Below are 19,742 nucleotides of genomic sequence, written 5' to 3'. Positions count from 1 at the left end.
GAGTGCGCGAGAGAGACAGAGTGCGCGAGAGAGACAGAGTGCGCGAGAGAGACAGAGTGCGCGAGAGAGACAGAGTGCGCGAGAGAGACAGAGTGCGCGAGAGAGACAGAGTGCGCGAGAGAGACAGAGTGCGCGAGAGAGACAGAGTGCGAGAGAGAGACAGAGTGCGAGAGAGAGACAGAGTGCGAGAGAGAGACAGAGTGCGAGAGACAGAGTGCGAGAGACAGAGTGCGAGAGACAGAGTGCGAGAGACAGAGTGCGAGAGACAGAGTGCGAGAGACAGAGTGCGAGAGACAGAGTGCGAGAGACAGAGTGCGAGAGACAGAGTGCGAGAGACAGAGTGCGAGAGAGACAGAGTGCGAGAGAGACAGAGTGCGAGAGACAGAGTGCGAGAGACAGACTGCGAGAGACAGACTGCGAGAGACAGACTGCGAGAGACAGACTGCGAGAGACAGACTGCGAGAGACAGACTGCGAGAGACAGTGTGTGAGAGACAGTGCGAGAGAGACAGAGGGCGTGAGAGAGACAGAGTGTGTGAGACAGAGGGTGTGAGAGACAGAGTGTGCGAGAGAGACAGAGGGTGTGAGAGAGACAGAGTGCGAGAGAGACAGAGTGCGAGAGAGACAGAGTGCGAGAGAGACAGAGTGCGAGAGAGACAGAGTGCGAGAGAGACAGAGTGTGAGAGACAGAGTGCGCGAGAGACAGGGTGCGTGAGAAACAGGGTGTGTGGGAGACAGAGTGTGTGAGAGACAGAGTGTGTGAGAGACAGAGTGTGAGAGAAACAAAGTGTGAGACAGACACAGAGTGTGAGAGGGTGCCAGAGAGTATGAGAGAGACAGAGCGTGTGAGAGAGAGAGCGTGTGAGACAGAGCATGTGAGAGACAGAGCGTGTGAGAGAGAGCGTGTGCGACAGAGCGTGTGAGAGAGCATGTGAGAGAGCGTGTGAGAGAGCGTGTGAGAGAGAGAGCGTGTGACAGAGAGCGTATGAGAGAGAGCGTGTGAGAGACAGAGCGTGTGAGAGACAGAGCGTGTGAGAGGGTGCCAGAGTATGAGAGAGACAGAGCGTGTGAGACAGAGCGTGTGAGACAGAGCGTGTGAGACAGAGCGTGTGAGACAGAGCGTGTGAGACAGAGCGTGTGAGACAGAGCGTGTGAGACAGAGCGCGTGAGACAGAGCGCGTGAGACAGAGCGCGTGAGACAGAGCGCGTGAGACAGAGCGCGTGAGACAGAGCGCGTGAGACAGAGCGTGTGCGACAGAGCGTGTGAGAGAGAGCGTGAGAGAGCGTGAGAGAGAGAGCGTGAGAGAGAGAGCGCATGTGAGAGCGTGTGATAGAGAGAGCGTGAGACAGAGCGTGTGAGAGAGAGCGTGTGAGAGACAGAGCGTGTGAGAGAGAGAGCATGTGAGAGAGAGAGCATGTGAGAGAGAGCGTGAGAGAGATAGCATGAGAGAGCATGTGAGAGAGAGAGCGTGTGAGAGAGCGAGCGTGTGAGAGAGCGTGTGAGAGAGAGCGCGTGAGAGAGAGCGTGTGAGGGTGTGAAAGAGAGAGACGGAGAGTATGAGAGAGACAGAGCGTGTGAGAAAGAGCGTGTGAGAGACAGTGAGAGAGAGTGTGGGTGAGTGTATGAGACAGTGAGTTAGAGAGAGTGTTTGAGAGAGAGAGAGTGTGTGAGGGTGAGTGAGAGACAGAGTGAGTGTGAGAGGAGTGAGTGACAGTGAGGGTGAGAGAGCGACAGTGAGTGAGTGAGAGTGTGTGAGCGAGAGAGAGAGCGTGAGAGAGAATGAGAGAAAAAGTGAGATAGTGATAGAGCGAGAGAGAGATGGTGAGAGAGAGAATGTGAGGGAGACAATGAGAGAAGTGAGAGAGTCAGTGAGAGATGGTGAGAGAGAGAATGTGAGAGAGACAATGAGAGAGAGAAGTGAGAGATAGTGAGAGAGAGTGAGAGAGAGATAGTGAGAGAGAGAGTGAGAGAGAGATAGTGAGAGAGAGAGTGTGAGAGAGACAGTGAGAGAGAGACAGCGTGAGAGATAGTGAGGGAGTGAGTGTATCTGTTTGAGTTATGTTTTGTGTGATTTCGATCCGGGTTGTGTGTACAAATGTTTTTTTTAATATATAAAAACATAAGTTCAGTATTTTATAATCCCTTGCCACTCGCAGTCTCAGGTCGATCGCTCTGTCCCCTGTTTATAAATTGTCCACGCCCGAGATGCGATCTTCCGGGAGGGTTTCCAATACGGGCCTCTTACCCACTCTCAGAGGGGAGGGGGCACGTTCTGGCTTCGTCACGGTCGGGCAGCTCATCGGTGTCCAGGGTGGGTGGGGGGGGGGGGGGGGCTGGCGGTTGGGTGGCTCTGCCCCTCCTCTCCGGCATTTCTCCCCCCCCCCCCCCCCCCCTTCCCTCCCGTTACTTCTGGCTGGGCGGTGCAGGGATCTCACACCCCAACTGAGCTTCCATCAGTTTGTACAGTTCCATTGTGGCACAGGCGTCCTCGACCGATGAATGGCCGTGCGTTCCCACCTGAGGAGGAGATCAAGCAGGGAGGAATTGAGAACTCGTCACGCTGAACAGGACAGCACAAGAGCAGACCATTCGGCCTAGGCTAGCTCTTATAAGATCCATCAATTTAGTCCTGGCACTTTTCCCCCCCATATCCCGAAGCGTTATAACTAAGTGCTTCTTGAAAACAGACAATGTATTTATTGGCCTCAACTACTTCCCGTGGTGACGAAGTCCACAGGCCAACCACTCACTGGGTGAAGAAATGTCTTCCCATCTCTGTCCTAAATGGTATCCTCAGACTGTAACCCCCTGGTTCTGGACACCCCCCACCATCGGGAACATCCTTCCTGCATCTACCCTGTCCAGTCCTGTTAGAATTTTATCGGTTTCTATGAGATTCTCCCCCCCCCCCCCCCTTCATTCTTCTGAACTCCAGCGAGAACATTCCTAACCCATCCCCTCGTACGTCAGTCCCGCCATCCCAGGAATCAGTCTGGTAAACCCTCGCTGCTCTCCCTCGAGAGCAAGAACATCCTTCCTCAGAGAAGGAGATCCAAACTGCCCACAATACTCCCAGTGTGGCCTCACCAAGGCCCTGTACAATTGCAGCAACACATCCCTGCTCCTGTACTCGAATCCTCTCGCAATGAAGGCCAACATACCATTCGCCTTCTTTACCGCCTGATGCACCTGCAGCTTACCTTCAGCGACTGGTGTACGCGGACACCCAGGCCTCGATGCACACTCCCCTCTCCCAATTTATAACCATTCAGATAATAATCTGCCTTCTCGTTTTTGCGACCAAAGTGGATAACCTCACATTTATCCACATTAAACTGCATCCGCCATTCATTGGCCCACTCACTCAACTTGTCCAAATCACACTGAAGCATCTCTGTATCCCCCTCACAGCTCACCCTCCCACCCAGCTTTGGGTCATCTGCAAATTTGGAAATATTACATTTTGTTCCCTCATCTAAATCATTGATTTATATTGTGAATAGCTGGGGTCCCAGCACCGATCCCTGCGGTACCCCACTAGCCACTGCCTGCCAATTGGAAAAATACTTGTTCATTCCTACTCTTTGTTTCCTGTCTGCCAACCAATTAGGTATCAATCTTATGATGAATGTAGGCATTTCAGATATATTATATTATATGTATTTGGTGCAGGGTTAAAAGCCTGGGTTAGTGTGCGTGTGAGTGCCGTAGTCATGTTTTTGTTTACTCCTGGTTTACAAGACCAGTAGACACTTTGGCTAGAGGTGCAATTATAGCATCGTAAAAATGAGATCATCATTAATTCCAACCATGTATATCATTTACCTGAAGTTGGACGAAAGGACTTTTGTTTATATAAAGATGGTTCCCCGGGGAGTTGATAATTAGAGACATTGTGTTTAGCTTTGTTAAGATGGTTTATTTTTTATAAAATAAATTTAGAGTACCCAATTTTATTCCCAATTAAGGGGAAATTTAGCGTGGCCAATCCACCTGCCCTGTACATCTTTGGGTTGTGGGGGCGAAACCCACGCAAACACGGGGAGAATGTGCAAACTCCACACAGACAGTGACCCAGAGCCGGGATCGAACCTGGGACCATTGGGAGGTGACAGTGCTACCACTGCGCCACCGTGCTGCTCCTAGCTTTGGTAAGATTATGTAGCTAATGGGAGGAACCAGGAATTGAAGCAGGCAGCTGTTGAGTTTAGGTTTTCAGGTTTGATCTGTCTGTGAACGGACCAGCGGTTTCTCTCAAAAGCCGTTTGGTTAAAAAGATTGTGCCTGCGAACAGAACAGCAGTTTCTGAAGAAGGCTGGCAGGTTAAACAGTAGTTTGACACAGGCAAGAATCTGCAAGCTGGTTCCTGAAGGACCTCTCTCCCTCAAAGCAGTTCATCTGTTATTAGGGGCTGTTTAGCACAGGGCTAAATCGCTGGCTTTGAAAGCAGACCAAGGCAGGCCAGCAGCACGGTTCGATTCCCGTAACAGCCTCCCCAAACAGGCGCCGGAATGTGGCGACTAGGGGCTTTTCACTGTAACTTCATTTGAAGCCTACTTGTGACAATAAGCAATTTTCATTTTCATTACTTGACAGCAAGTATTCCTGGGTTGGCTAACTGAATTTAAAAGTGGATTTCGTCCTGAGATGGGTTTTGGTGGAGTGGAGATAAAGGACAGCAGTTTGGAGTTAGGGTTTCATTGCCATTGTTTGACATTGTTTAAGGGGTAATTGTAAGCTAATTGTCTTGTGTGATGGTAAATTTATTTTAATCCTGTGTTAGTAATAACATTTGTTTTAATACACCATATCGCTATATGTGCCTGGAATCATCCCTGGAGTGAAGAATCCTCACAATCTGACAAATTCAAATAAAATATTGGGGTTTCCGTCCGGTATCCTAGCAACTGTTAGGGTCTGGTCTGGGATGGCAACAATCTCAATGCACTGCCCCCAATCCCATGCATTTTAATTTTACACACTAATCCCTTCAATCGAACTCTGTCAAAAGCCTTCTCAAAGTCTAAATAGACCACATCCACTGGCTCTCCCTCATCAACCCCACTAGTTACATTCTTGAAGAATTCCATAGATTTGGCCAGCCTGATTTCCCTTTTGTAAATCCTTGCCGACTCTGCCCGATCCTGTCACTGTTTCCTCCATGTGCTCTGCTATTAAATCTGGAAATTTCCCCACCACCAACTTCAGGCTGACTGGTCTGTAACTTTTTTTTCCAATGAAGGGGCAATTTAGCGCGGCCAAGCCACCTAGCCGGCACATCTTTGGGTTGTGGGGGCGAGACCCACGCAGACACGGGGAGAATGTGCAAACGCCGCACTGTTTTCTCTCAAACTCCCTTTTTTAAATAGTGGGGCAACATTCGCCTCCGCCCAAACTGGAGGAACTATCCCAGAACAGACAGAATCTTGGAAAATGACAATCTAAACACTTTCATATCTGTCTTAAGCCATCTGATCACACCCCAATATAATCCTAACTGGTTTGGGTTAGACTCCAACACGTCTGATTTGATGGCAAGCCGCCCATCTTCAATATGTAACATTACTTCTATTTGTTGCGTATCTGCACACTTGTCTATGTTACACTGATTCAAAGTTGAAAGCTGTTATGTTTTGTAAATGTTGACCGGGGCTTAATATTTACGTGAAACAGCCATCTTTTACCGACATGAGGGGCACTAGAAATACCTGGCTTCTACAGTCTCTCTCCGCACGGGACTGAAGTCCCCTCTCACCCCTTGCTCCCCGTTCTGGGTGGGGTCGGGATGGGGGGGGGGTTGAGAATGCCGGGGGGCCAGAGGGTAACGGGGGGTGAAACGGGGGGCAGGGGCAATGGGGGGGGGGGGGGGGGGGTAGATGGGGGTCACTGAGATAGGGAGGGGGTGTAGGGGCTGGAGGAGGTTACAGAGATAGGGAGGCGGTGTAGGGGCTGGAGGAGGTTACAGAGATAGGGAGGGGGTGTAGGGGCTGGAGGAGGTTACAGAGATAGGGAGGGGGTGTAGGGGCTGGAGGAGGTTACAGATATAGGGAGGGGGTGTGGGGGCTGGAGGAGGTTACAGAGATAGGGAGGGGGTGTAGGGGCTGGAGGAGGTTACAGAGATAGTGAGGGTGTGTAGGGGCTGGAGGAGGTTACAGAGATAGGGAGGGGTGTAGGGGCTGGAGGAGTTTACAGAGATAGGGAGGGGGTGTATGGGGCTGGAGGAGGTTACAGAGATATGGAGGGGTGTAGGGATTGGCGGAGGTTACAGAGATAGGGAGGGGGTGTAGTGGGCTGGAGGAGGTTACAGAGATAGGGAGGGAGTGTAGGGACTGGGGGTGGTTACAGAGATAGGGAGGGGGTGTAGGGGCTGGAGGAGGTTACAGAGATAGGGAGGGGGTGTCGGGGCTGGAGGAGGTTACAGAGATAGGGAGGGGGTGTAGGGGCCGGAGGAGGTTACAGAGATAGGTAGGGTGGGGGGAGGGATTTGAAAACAAGGAGGGTGAATTTGAGAAGCAGGGAGTTGTGCGGTTGGGGCTGGTGTTGCTCTGCGAGCCCGAGTGGGGTTCGGAGAGGACGGAGAGTTGGAGGACAGCAGTGTGGACAGCACGGACGTACCTGGATGTCTCTCTGAAGCAGGGCCTTTGTCAGTCTTTTCAGTGAGACTGCTTCGTATTCGGGGAAGCCTGCCATTTGATTCAAGAGAGGAATTCTCGACGTGTCCCTGGTCATCAACGGTGGGTGGAAGTAGTTGAGGGCCTTGAAGTCGTTGTGTATTGCGTGACCAATCACAATCTTGCCACAAAGGATCTTTAATATCTGCAAACAGTCAGGATAGGCAGTGAAATCGGTGGCAGACAGACAACAAGTGTGATAGAGTGCGCGCAGAAGTGTGAGGGAGTGTGCACGCAAGTGTGAGAGTGCGCACACAAGTCTGAGAGTGCGCATGCATGCACAAGTGTGAGAGGGCATATGCAATTGTGCGAGTGCACGCACACGGGTGAGAGAGTGCGCGCGAAAGTGTGGGAGAGCGCGCACAAGTGTGAGAGTGCACGTGCAAATGTGAAAAAGCACGTACCAGAGTGGGAGAGAAAACGTGCACAAGTGTGAACGTGAGTGTACGTATGCAAATGAGAGAACATGGGGTGCAAGTCTGAGAAAACGTGCGACACAAGTGTGAGAGAAAGTGCACTGCAAGTGTGAGCGTGCTGCAGAAGTGAGAGCGTGCACTCGCAAGAATGAGTGAGCACGCATGTGGGCAAATGTGACAACGTGCGCAAGTGTGAGAGAGCGGCGCAAGTGTGAGAGTGCGGCGCAAGGGTGAAAGAGCGGCGCAAGGGTGAGAGAGCGGCGCAAGGGTGAGAGAGCGGCGCAAGGGTGAGAGAGCGGCGCAAGTGTGAGAGAGCGGCGCAAGTGTGAGAGAGCGGCGCAAGTGTGAGAGAGCGGCGCAAGTGTGAGAGAGCGGCGCAAGTGTGAGAGAGCGGCGCAAGTGTGAGAGAGCGCCGCAAGTGTGAGAGAGCGGCGCAAGTGTGAGAGAGCGGCGCAAGTGTGAGAGAGCGGCGCAAGTGTGAGAGCGCGGCGCAAGTGTGAGAGAGCGGCGCAAGTGTGAGAGAGCGGCGCAAGTGTGAGAGCGCGGCGCAAGTGTGAGAGAGCGGCACACGTGTGAGAGAGCGGCGCAAGTGTGAGAGAGCGGCGCAAGTGTGAGAGAGCGGCGCACGTGTGAGAGAGCGGCACAAGTGTGAGAGAGCGGCACAAGTGTGAGAGAGCGGCACAAGTGTGAGAGAGCGGCACAAGTGTGAGAGAGCGGCACATGTGAGAGAGAGCGGCACAAGTGAGAGAGAGCGGCGCACGCGTGAGAGAGCGGCGCACGCGTGAGAGCGGCGCACGCGTGAGAGAGCGGCGCACGCGTGAGAGAGCGGCGCACGCGTGAGAGAGCGGCGCACGCGTGAGAGAGCGGCGCACGCGTGAGAGAGCGGCGCACGCGTGAGAGAGCGGCGCACGTGTGAGAGAGCGGCGCACGTGTGAGAGAGCGGCGCAAGTGTGAGAGAGAGCGGCACACGTGTGAGAGAGAGCGGCACACGTGTGAGAGAGCGGCGCAAGTGTGAGAGAGCATCACACGTGTGAGAGAGCGGCACAAGTGTGAGAGAGCGGCGCAAGTGTGAGAGAGCGGCGCAAGTGTGAGAGACCGGCGCAAGTGTGAGAGACCGGCGCAAGTGTGAGAGACCGGCGCAAGTGAGAGAGACCGGCGCAAGTGTGAGAGAGCGGCGCACGTGTGAGAGAGCGGCGCACGTGTGAGAGAGCGGCGCACGTGTGAGAGAGCGGCGCACGTGTGAGAGAGCGGCGCACGTGTGAGAGAGCGGCGCACGTGAGAGAGAGCGGCGCACGTGTGAGAGAGCGGCGCACGTGTGAGAGAGCGGCGCACGTGTGAGAGAGCGGCGCACGTGTGAGAGAGCGGCGCACGTGTGAGAGAGCGGCGCACGTGTGAGAGAGCGGCGCACGTGTGAGAGAGCGGCGCAAGTGAGAGAGAGAGCGGCGCAAGTGTGAGAGAGCGGCACAAGTGTGAGAGCGGCACAAGTGTGAGAGAGCGGCACAAGTGTGAGAGAGCGGCACAAGTGTGAGAGAGAGCGGCGCAAGTGTGAGAGAGCGGCGCAAGTGTGAGAGAGCGGCGCAAGTGTGAGAGAGCGGCGCAAGTGTGAGAGAGCGGCGCAAGTGTGAGAGAGCGGCGCAAGTGTGAGAGAGCGGCGCAAGTGAGAGAGAGCGGCACACGTGTGAGAGAGAGCGGCACAAGTGTGAGAGAGAGCGGCACAAGTGTGAGAGAGAGCGGCACACGTGAGAGAGAGAGCGGCACACGTGAGAGAGCGGCACACGTGTGAGAGAGCGGCACACGTGTGAGAGAGCGGCACACGTGTGAGAGAGCGGCACACGTGTGAGAGAGCGGCACACGTGTGAGAGAGCGGCGCACGTGTGAGAGAGCGGCGCACGTGTGAGAGAGCGGCGCAAGTGTGAGAGAGCGGCGCAAGTGTGAGAGAGCGGCGCAAGTGTGAGAGAGCGGCGCAAGTGTGAGAGACCGGCGCAAGTGTGAGAGAGCGGCGCACGTGTGAGAGAGCGGCGCACGTGTGAGAGAGCGGCGCACACGTGAGAGAGCGGCGCACACGTGAGAGAGCGGCGCACACGTGAGAGAGCGGCGCACACGTGAGAGAGCGGCGCACGTGAGAGAGAGCGGCGCACGTGTGAGAGAGCGGCGCAAGTGAGAGAGAGAGCGGCGCAAGTGAGAGAGAGAGCGGCGCAAGTGTGAGAAAGCGGCACAAGTGTGAGAGAGCGGCACAAGTGTGAGAGAGCGGCACAAGTGTGAGAGAGAGCGGCGCACGTGTGAGAGTGCGGCGCACGTGTGAGAGAGCGGCGCACGTGAGAGAGCGGCGCACGTGTGAGAGAGCGGCGCACGTGTGAGAGAGCGGCGCACGTGTGAGAGAGCGGCGCACGTGTGAGAGAGCGGCGCACGTGTGAGAGAGCGGCGCACGTGTGAGAGAGCGGCGCACGTGTGAGAGAGCGGCGCACGTGAGAGAGAGCGGCGCAAGTGAGAGAGAGAGCGGCGCAAGTGAGAGAGAGCGGCACAAGTGTGAGAGAGCGGCACAAGTGTGAGAGAGCGGCACAAGTGTGAGAGAGCGGCACAAGTGTGAGAGAGCGGCACAAGTGTGAGAGAGAGCGGCGCAAGTGTGAGAGAGCGGCGCAAGTGTGAGAGAGCGGCGCAAGTGTGAGAGAGCGGCGCAAGTGAGAGAGAGCGGCGCAAGTGAGAGAGAGCGGCGCAAGTGTGAGAGAGCGGCACAAGTGTGAGAGAGCGGCACAAGTGTGAGAGAGCGGCACAAGTGTGAGAGAGCGGCACAAGTGTGAGAGAGCGGCACACGTATGAGAGAGAGAGCGGCACAAGTGAGAGAGAGCGGCACACGTGTGAGAGAGAGCGGCACACGTGAGAGAGAGAGCGGCACACGTGAGAGAGAGAGCGGCACACGTGAGAGAGAGAGCGGCACTAGTGAGAGAGAGCGGCACAAGTGAGAGAGAGAGCGGCACACGTGAGAGAGAGAGCGGAACACGTGAGAGAGAGAGCGGCACACATGAGAGAGAGAGCGGCACACGTGAGAGAGAGCGGCACAAGTGTGAGAGAGTGGCACACGTGAGAGAGAGAGCGGCACACGAGAGAGAGAGCGGCACACGAGAGAGAGAGCGGCACACGTGAGAGAGAGGCACACGTGAGAGAGAGAGCGGCACACGTGAGAGAGAGCGGCACACGTGAGAGAGAGCGGCACAAGTGAGAGAGAGCGGCACAAGTGAGAGAGAGCGGCGCAAGTGTGAGAGAGCGGCGCACGTGTGAGAGCGGCGCACGTGTGAGAGAGCGGCGCACGCGTGAGAGAGCGGCGCACGCGTGAGAGAGCGGCGCACGCGTGAGAGCGGCGCACGCGTGAGAGAGCGGCGCACGCGTGAGAGAGCGGCGCACGCGTGAGAGAGCGGCGCACGTGTGAGAGAGCGGCGCACGTGAGAGCGGCGCACGTGTGAGAGCGGCGCACGTGTGAGAGCGGCGCACGTGTGAGAGAGCGGCGCAAGTGAGAGAGAGAGCGGCACACGTGTGAGAGAGCGGCACAAGTGTGAGAGAGCGGCACAAGTGTGAGAGCGGCGCAAGTGTGAGAGAGCGGCGCAAGTGTGAGAGAGAGCGGCACACGTGTGAGAGAGCGGCGCAAGTGTAAGAGAGCGGCGCAAGTGTGAGAGAGCATCACACATGTGAGAGAGCGGCACAAGTGTGAGAGAGCGGCACAAGTGAGAGAGAGAGCGGCACACGTGTGAGAGAGCGGCGCACGTGTGAGAGAGCGGCGCACGTGTGAGAGAGCGGCGCAAGTGTGAGAGACCGGCGCAAGTGTGAGAGACCGGCGCAAGTGTGAGAGACCGGCGCAAGTGTGAGAGACCGGCGCAAGTGTGAGAGACCGGCGCACGTGTGAGAGAGCGGCGCACGTGTGAGAGAGCGGCGCACGTGAGAGAGAGCGGCGCACGTGTGAGAGAGCGGCGCACGTGTGAGAGAGCGGCGCACGTGTGAGAGAGCGGCGCACGTGTGAGAGAGCGGCGCACGTGTGAGAGAGCGGCGCACGTGTGAGAGAGCGGCGCACGTGTGAGAGAGCGGCGCACGTGTGAGAGAGCGGCGCACGTGTGAGAGAGTGGCGCAAGTGAGAGAGAGAGCGGCGCAAGTGTGAGAGAGCGGCACAAGTGTGAGAGAGAGGCACAAGTGTGAGAGAGCGGCACAAGTGTGAGAGAGAGCGGCGCACGCGTGAGAGAGCGGCGCACGCGTGAGAGAGCGGCGCACGTGTGAGAGAGCGGCGCACGTGTGAGAGAGCGGCGCACACATGAGAGAGCGGCACACGTGTGAGAGAGCGGCACACGTGAGAGAGAGCGGCACACGAGAGAGAGCGGCACACGTGAGTGAGAGCGGCACACGTGAGAGAGAGCGGCACACGTGAGAGAGAGCGGCACACGTGAGAGAGAGAGCGGCACACGTGAGAGAGAGCGGCACACGTGAGAGAGAGCAGCACGCGTGAGAGAGAGAGCGGCACAAGTCTGACAGAGCGGCACAAGTGAGAGAGAGCGGCACAAGTGAGAGAGAGAGAGCGGCACAAGTGTGACAGAGCGGCACAAGTGTGACAGAGCGGCACAAGTGAGAGAGAGCGGCACAAGTGAGAGAGAGCGGCACAAGTGAGGGAGAGCGGCACAAGTGAGGGAGAGCGGCACACGTGTGAGAGAGCGGCACAAGTGAGAGAGAGCAGCACAAGTGAGAGAGAGCGGCACAAGTGAGAGAGAGCGGCACAAGTGTGAGATCGTGCGCAGATGTGAGAGCGGTGCAAGTATGAGACATCACGCGCAAGTGTCAGAGAGCTTACACGCTCGTGAGTGAGCGCGCCGCGTGTGAGTAAGCACGTGCGGGTGGTGAAGCTGGAGAGGGGCTGAATGGCCTCCTCCTGCCCCCGTGGAGCTGCCGAGTTACCCCAGTTGTCTGTATCAGGCTCCTGACTCCTCCCCAGCGCTGCCCCCCTCCCCCACACCAGACCTTACCTCTTTCTGTGCCAGCTGGAAGGGCGTGGCGGTCTTCATGTGCTGCCGGCGGATGCCGCTCCAGCGGGTCCGGTAATCGACGATGGGATTCTGCGGGAGGACGTATTTATCGTAGAGCACGTCTCCGTCGTAGCCAGTGATGCTGCACCGTGCCAACTCACTCCTCTTGCCCCCCGGCCCCGTGCCCACCATCTCGCAATCCAGGGCCACGTACTTGTAGGGCCTGACGGAGCCCCGGGGCGGGGGGGCGGCGGGCCCCGAGGGGCGGGCGCCTTTGGCGGAGAGGGGGAGGGGCGGGAGGGCGCTCTGGCACTCGCTCAGGAGCAGGCCCCGCTCTGGCTTGAGGGCGTGGGCCCGGCCCGCGGTGGGCAGGGCAGGGCCAGGCGACGGGGGGAAGGCGGAGATGGGGCGGGGCCTCCGCTGCGTGGCGGGCTGCTGGATGGCTCCATTGTCCAGCGGCCGGCCTTTCGGGGCCCACGCCCTGTTGGTGACGACAGGGCACGCCAGCCTGGCGGCGCAGGACGCGGGGGGGGGAGGCGGCGCCGGCTGGCAGGCCCTGGGGCCTTTGTTGGCGGCTCCGGCAGGTGGCACGCTGGGCCGCGCCTCCTCCGCCCCCTTACACTGCTTCTTCTTGAGGTAGCCCTTCCTTTCCAAGTAGGGTCGTCTCTTCAGGAAACGCCGGTGTTTGAGTTTGGGCTGGGTCGGTTGGCGAGGCGCCGCGTTGGAAAAGTCCAGATTCAGCATGATGTCCGACATGTTCCTGGGGGCAGCAGGCAGGGCTCCCCTCACCCGGGGCCGATCGCGGAGGCAGGACAAGCACCACAGAGTCCACCTGGCCAAACTCAGACCCCCGGTCCTCTGCGAGACCCGACCGTCAGCGACCAGCGGCAGCCATTTCGACACCTGAAATCGGCACAAAACTCAGGACGTCAGAGTGGAGAGGTGGTCACCGGCAGGAAAGACTGAACACATTCTCTCCAGGAATGAGCCTCCCACAGTGCGGCACTCCCTCAGTACTGACCCTCCAACAGTGCGGCGCTCCCTCAGTACTGACCCTCTGACAGTGCGGCGCTCCCTCAGTACTGACCCTCCCACAGTGCGGCGCTCCCTCAGTACTGACCCTCTGACAGTGCGGCGCTCCCTCAGTACTGACCCTCCCACAGTGCGGTGCTCCCTCAGTACTGACCCTGACAGTGCGGCGCTCCCTCATTACTGACCCTCCGACAGTGCGGAGCTCCCTCAGTACTGACCCTGACAGTGCGGCGCTCCCTCAGTACTGACCCTCCCACATTGCGGCGCTCCCTCAGTACTGACCCTCCCACAGTGCGGCACTCCCTCAGTACTGACCCTCCCACAGTGCGGTGCTCCCTCAGTACTAACCCTCCCACAGTGCGGCGCTCCCTCAGTATTGACCCTCCCACAGTGCGGCGTTCCCTCAGCACTGACCCTCCCACAGTGCGGCGCTCCCTCAGTACTGACCCTCCCACAGTGCGGCGCTCCCTCAGTATTCAACCTCCATCAGTGCGGAGCTCCCTCAGTACTGAACGTCCGACAGCGTGGCGCTCCCTCAGTACTGACCCTCCGACAGTGCGGCGCTCCCTCAGTACTGACCCTCTGACAGTGCGGCACTCCCTCAGCACTGACCCTCCCACAGTGCGGCGCTCCCTCAGTACTGACCCTCTGACAGTGCGGCACTCCCTCAGTACTAGACTCTGACAGTGCGGAGCGCCCTCAGCACTGACCCTCCAACAGTGCGGCGCTCCCTCAGCACTGACCCTCCCACAGTGCGGCACTCCCTCAGTATTGACCCTCTGACAGTGCGGCGCTCCCTCAGTACCGACCCTCCCACAGTGCAGCACTCCCTCAGTACTGACCCTCTGACAGTGCGGCGCTCCCTCAGTACTGACCCTCCGACAGTGCGGCGCTCCCTCAGCACTGGCCCTCTGACAGTGCGACGCTCCCCCAGTTCTGACCCTCAGACAGTGCGGCTCTCCCTCAGTACTGACCCTCTGACAGTGCGGCACTCCCTCAGTACTGACCCTCCCACAGTGCGGTGCTTCCTCAGTGCTGACCCTCCCACAGTGCGGTGCTCCCTCAGTACTGACCCTCCGACAGTGCGGCGCTCCCTCAGCACTGGCCCTCTGACAGTGCGACGCTCCCTCAGTTCTGACCCTCTGACAGTGCGGTGCTCCCTCAGTACTGACCCTCTGACAGTGCGGCGCTCCCTCAGTACTGACCCTCCGACAGTGCGGCGCTCCCTCAGTACTGACCCTCCGACAGTGCGGCGCTCCCTCAGCACTGGCCCTCTGACAGTGCGACGCTCCCTCAGTTCTGACCCTCTGACAGTGCGGTGCTCCCTCAGTACTGGCCCTCTGACAGTGCGACGCTCCCTCAGTTCTGACCCTCAGACAGTGCGGCTCTCCCTCAGTACTGACCCTCTGACAGTGCGGCACTCCCTCAGTACTGACCCTCCCACAGTGCGGTGCTCCCTCAGTACTGACCCGCTGACAGTGCGGCGCTCCCTCAGTCCTGACCCACCCACAGTGCGGCGCTCCCTCAGTACTGACCCTCCGACAGTGCGGCGCTCCCTCAGCACTGGCCCTCTGACAGTGCAACGCTCCCTCAGTTCTGACCCTCTGACAGTGCGGCGCTCCCTCAGTACTGACCCTCTGACAGTGCGGCACTCCCTCAGTACTGACCCTCCCACAGTGCGGTGCTCCCTCAGTGCTGACCCTCCCACAGTGCGGTGCTCCCTCAGTGCTGACCCTCCCACAGTGCGGTGCTTCCTCAGTACTGACCCTCTGACAGTGCGGCGCTCCCTCAGTACTGACCCTCCCATTCCCTCAATCCATCCACTCCTCCCCTCCACCATACACAACACCCAAGCGAATCCTCGACTCAGATGGGTTCACTCAGCACAGGGCTGGATATTCGACCAGGGTAGCTGCGCGCACACAGCCCATCCTCTCACGCCAGATGCCAATCGGAGGGGGTTTAGAGTTGAAAAGAGAACAAAGCGACCTACATGGACCGCCAGGTGTCTCAACAAGGTGGCCATGCTGTGACACATGTGGAGCAGAGGTGTGTGTGACACCCGTGTCCCAGGCTGGGTGGGCGACGGTCAGGTAGGTCAGGCCACTGTGACAGGTTCACCTCTAATTATGACTCCGCTGTGCTCAAAGCACAAACTTATACCACTAATATCTGTAACTCTCTCCCCCGATTGAGTGCTAAATATCAGCCCCAGGACGCCGGGGACAACCAATATTGGCCGTAGGATCTCCCTCAGTACTGACCCTCCCACAGCGCGGCGCTCCCTCAGTACTGACCCTCCCACAGTGCGGCGCTCCCTCAGTACTGACCCTCCCACAGTGCAGCGCTCCCTCAGTACTGACCCTCTGACAGTGCGGCGCTCCCTCAGCACTGACCCTCTGACAGTGCAGCACTCCCTCAGTGCTGACCCTGATTGAACATAGTACATAGAAAATACAGCACAGAACAGGCCCTTCGGCCCACGATGTTGTGCCCTGATTATGTGCCAGACATTCTGGGGTGGAGTTCAATCCCACAGGACTAGGTCTGGGTTCCTGTTCTTCCCAATGACGGATTCTAACCGCCTTATCCCTCCCTCCCTCCCACCTCCTGATCCATGGATCAGCTGTCCAGTAAATCTGAGTTCAGTGGCATGTTCAACTGTAGGAGGCATCATGATTTCAGTCTGGTTTTATCCCCTCCCGCTCAAAATCTCCCATGCCAAGTATCTCAGCTACAGTCCCCAGGGTTGTTACTCAGGTAGCATATTGAACAATGGGAGGCATCACAGACCTGGTTCCCCTTCACGCCACCAGACATGGGCTGCCTAGAATCCCCACCCTCCTACCCACGTGCTGGGGTAAACAGCCCATCCTGCAATTAGCGCCAGGACTGTTGGACCAAGTGTGGCGTCGCTGTGACCTTCCCAGTGATGAAGGAAGGTTGCTGGGGGATGGGAGGAGGGGGTGTATTGGACCATGTGGGCAGCATCACTCCCAGGCCGGGTGGCTAATGCGCCACATGGGGCATCACCCCAACCGACCACCATTGAGCAGATGCGCCGCACGACTGTGGAGAACATAAAACCACGTCTTGCTGCCATGGTCGCATGCTCGGAGCGAGGGCTATTACAACAGGTGGGGTTATCAGACTGCAAAGGGCATCGCAGCCAGTCCAGGTAGCTATTGTACTAGGAGGGGCTTCACAACTGGTCCAGGCCAATTGTACCAGGAGGGGCATCGCAGCCATTCCAGGCGACTATTGTACCAGGAGGGGCATCGCAGCCAGTCCAGGCAGCTATTGTACCAGGAGGGGCATCGAGCCAGTCCAGGCAGATATTGTACCAGGAGGGGCATCGCAGCCAGTCCAGGTGACTATTGTACCAGGAGGTGCATCGTAGCAAGTCCAGGCGACTATTGTCCTAAGAGGGGCATCGCAGCCAGTCCAGGCGACTATTGTACCAGGAGGGGCATCGCAGCCAGTACAGGTGGCTATTGTTCAAGGAGGGGCATCGCAGCCAGTCCAGGCGACTATTGTACCAGGAGGGGCATCACCACCAGTGCAGGTGGCTATTGTACCAGGAGGGGCATCACCGCCAGTGCAGGGGGCTATTGTACCAGGAGGGGCATCACTGCTAGTGCAGGGGGCTATTGTACCAGGAGGGGCATCACTGCCAGTGCAGGGGGCTATTGTACCAGGAGGGGCATCACCGCCAGTGCAGGGGGCTATTGTACCAGGAAGGGCATCACCGCCAGTGCAGGGGGCTATTGTACCAGGAGGGGCATCACCGCGAGTGCAGGGGGCTATTGTACCAGGAGGGGCATCACCGCGAGTGCAGGGGGCTATTGTACCAGGAGGGGCATCACCGCGAGTGCAGGGGGCAATTGTACCAGGAGGGGCATCACCGCCAGTGCAGGGGGCTATTGTACCAGGAGGGGCATCACCGCCAGTGCAGGGGGCTATTGTACCAGGAGGGGCATCACCGCCAGTGCAGGGGGCTATTGTACCAGGAGGGGCATCACCGCCAGTGCAGGGGGCTATTGTACCAGGAGGGGCATCACCGCCAGTGCAGGGGGCTATTGTACCAGGAGGGGCATCACCGCGAGTGCAGGGGGCTATTGTACCAGGAGGGGCATCACCGCCAGTGCAGGGGGCTATTGTACCAGGAGGGGCATCACCGCCAGTGCAGGGGGCTATTGTACCAGGAGGGGCATCACCGCCAGTGCAGGGGGCTATTGTACCAGGAGGGGCATCACCGCCAGTGCAGGGGGCTATTGTACCAGGAGGGGCATCACCGCCAGTGCAGGGGGCTATTGTACCAGGAGGGGCATCACCGCCAGTGCAGGGGGCTATTGTACCAGGAGGGGCATCACCGCCAGTGCAGGGGGCTATTGTACCAGGAGGAGGGGGGTGGAGCCGGGAGAGGGGGAGGGGGAGGGGGAGGGGGGCAGGGGGGTCCAGCTCTCTCTCTCTCTCTCTGTCTATCTGATTCTCACCTGAGGGTCGCTGATCCGGCGCCGCTGCGAGGAGCCGCCATCCGCTTCCGGGGTCAGCGCCCGAGAGGGGGCGGGGCCGGCTGGTGTACTTCCGGGGGAAGGTAGGGCTGGGGGCGGGGTCGAGAGGGTGGTAACAGCGGTGGCGCCAGGAGAAGGGCCGATTGGCGGAGAAAGAGGAGGAGGTGGGACTTCCGGTGCGGGCGCCCCGCCCCCTTCTCGGGCCACGCGCGGGAGGCAAGAGGAGCAGCTCTGAGCAACCGTCACCAACCGCCAGCAACGTCACCAACCGTCAGCAACGTCACCAACCGTCAGCAACGTCACCAACCGTCGGCGAGACAGTGCGGCGCTCCCTCAGTACTGACCCTCTGACAGTGCGGCGCTCCCTCAGTACTGACCCTCCCACAGTGCGGCGCTCCCTCAGTACTGACCCTCCCACAGTGCGGCACTCCCTCAGTACTGACCCTCCCACAGTGCAGCACTCCCTCAGTACTGACCCTCTGACAGTGCGGCGCTCCCTCAGTACTGACCCTCTGACAGTGCGGCACTCCCTCAGTACTGACCCTCCCACAGTGAGGCACTCCCTCGGTACTGACCCTCTGACAGTGCGGCACTCCCTCAGTACTGACCCTCTGACAGTGCGGCGCTCCCTCAGTACTGACCCTCTGACAGTGCAGCACTCCCTCGGTACTGACCCTCTGACAGTGCGGCACTCCCTCAGTACTGACCCTCCCACAGTGCGGCACTCCCTCGGTACTGACCCTCTGACAGTGCGGCACTCCCTCAGTACTGACCCTCCCACAGTGCGGCACTCCCTCGGTACTGACCCTCTGACAGTGCGGCACTCCCTCAGTACTGACCCTCCCACAGTGAGGCACTCCCTCAGTACTGACCCTCCCACAGTGCGGCGCTCCCTCAGTACTGACCCTCCCACAGTGCGGAGCTCCCTCAGTACTGACCCTCTGACAGTGCGGAGCTCCCTCAGTACTGACCCTCTGACAGTGCAGCACTCCCTCAGTACTGACCCTCCCACAGTGCGGAGCTCCCTCAGTACTGACCCTCTGACAGTGCAGCACTCCCTCAGTACTGACCCTCCCACAGTGCGGCACTCCCTCAGTACTGACCCTCTGACAGTGCGGAGCTCCCTCAGTACTGACCCTCTGACAGTGCAGCACTCCCTCAGTGCTGACCCTCCCACAGTGCGGCGCTCCCTCAGTACTGACCCTCTGACAGTGCAGCACTCCCTCAGTGCTGACCCTCCCACAGTGCGGCGCTCCCTCAGTTCTGACCCTCTGACAGTGCGGCGCTCCCTCAGTTCTGACCCTCTGACAGTGCGGCGCTCCCTCAGTACTGACCCTCTGACAGTGCGGCGCTCCCTCAGTTCTGACCCTCTGACAGTGCGGCGCTCCCTCAGTACTGACCCTCTGACAGTGCGGCGCTCCCTCAGTACTGACCCTCTGACAGTGCGGCGCTCCCTCAGTACTGACCCTCTGACAGTGCGGCGCTCCCTCAGTACTGACCCTCCCACAGTGCGGCACTCCCTCAGTACTGAACCTCTGACAGTGCGGCGCTCCCTCAGTACTGACCCTCCCACAGTGCGGCGCTCCCTCAGTACTGAACCTCTGACAGTGCGGCGCTCCCTCAGTACTGACCCTCTGACAGTGCGGCACTCCCTCAGTACTGACTCTTCCACAGTGCGGCGCTCCCTCAGTACTGACCCTCCCACAGTGCGGCACTCCCTCAGTACTGAACCTCTGACAGTGCGGCGCTCCCTCAGTACTGAACCTCTGACAGTGCGGCGCTCCCTCAGTACTGACCCTCTGACAGTGCGGCACTCCCTCAGTACTGACTCTTCCACAGTGCGGCGCTCCCTCAGTACTGACCCTCTGACAGTGCGGCGCTCCCTCAGTATTGACCCTCTGACAGTGCGGCGCTCCCTCAGTACTGACCCTCCCACAGTGCGGCACTCCCTCAGTACTGACCCTCTGACAGTGCAGCACTCCCTCAGCACTGACCCTCCCACAGTGCAGCACTCCCTCAGTACTGACCCTCTGACAGTGCGGCGCTCCCTCAGTACTGACCCTCCCACAGTGCGGCACTCCCTCAGTACTGACCCTCTGACAGTGCGGCACT

At 58.7% G+C, this 19,742-nt stretch overlaps 2 protein-coding genes across 2 annotated transcripts in view; one reads left to right on the top strand and one right to left on the bottom strand.

The window, feature by feature from the left end:
- The window catches only part of LOC140402849 (NAD(P)H-hydrate epimerase-like), a 923,606-nt gene that overhangs the window by 451,185 nt on the left and 452,679 nt on the right, over positions 1–19,742 (top strand). The gene's annotated exons all lie outside the window — the stretch shown is intronic.
- Positions 2,084–17,724, bottom strand: isg20l2 (interferon stimulated exonuclease gene 20-like 2). Its single transcript, XM_072490555.1, has 4 exons — positions 17,613–17,724; positions 12,085–12,987; positions 6,616–6,816; positions 2,084–2,517 (listed from the first exon to the last, which is right to left on the bottom strand). Exons 2-4 carry the CDS (start codon positions 12,838–12,840, stop codon positions 2,404–2,406), a joined length of 1,071 nt encoding a protein of 356 aa, XP_072346656.1. The 5' UTR covers positions 12,841–12,987; positions 17,613–17,724; the 3' UTR covers positions 2,084–2,403.

Source organism: Scyliorhinus torazame, chromosome 26 (assembly GCF_047496885.1).
Source record: "Scyliorhinus torazame isolate Kashiwa2021f chromosome 26, sScyTor2.1, whole genome shotgun sequence".
NCBI classification, from domain to species: Eukaryota; Metazoa; Chordata; class Chondrichthyes; order Carcharhiniformes; family Scyliorhinidae; genus Scyliorhinus; species Scyliorhinus torazame.
Note: the sequence above shows the minus strand (reverse complement) of the source record. Positions and strands in the feature narration are given on the sequence as shown.

What these genes read in the sequence shown, in the direction of transcription:
- isg20l2 (XM_072490555.1), bottom strand. Translation starts at nt 12,840, where the DNA reads ATGTCGGACATCATGCTGAATCTGGACTTTTCCAACGCGGCGCCTCGC. An exon ending in TCCAGCTGGCACAGAAAGAG is followed by an intron (nt 6,817 to 12,084) that starts GTAAGGTCTGGT and finishes GACTGTTTGCAG; the next exon opens with ATATTAAAGATCCTTTGTGG. An exon ending in TGCTTCAGAGAGACATCCAG is followed by an intron (nt 2,518 to 6,615) that starts GTACGTCCGTGC and finishes TCTCCTCCTCAG; the next exon opens with GTGGGAACGCACGGCCATTC.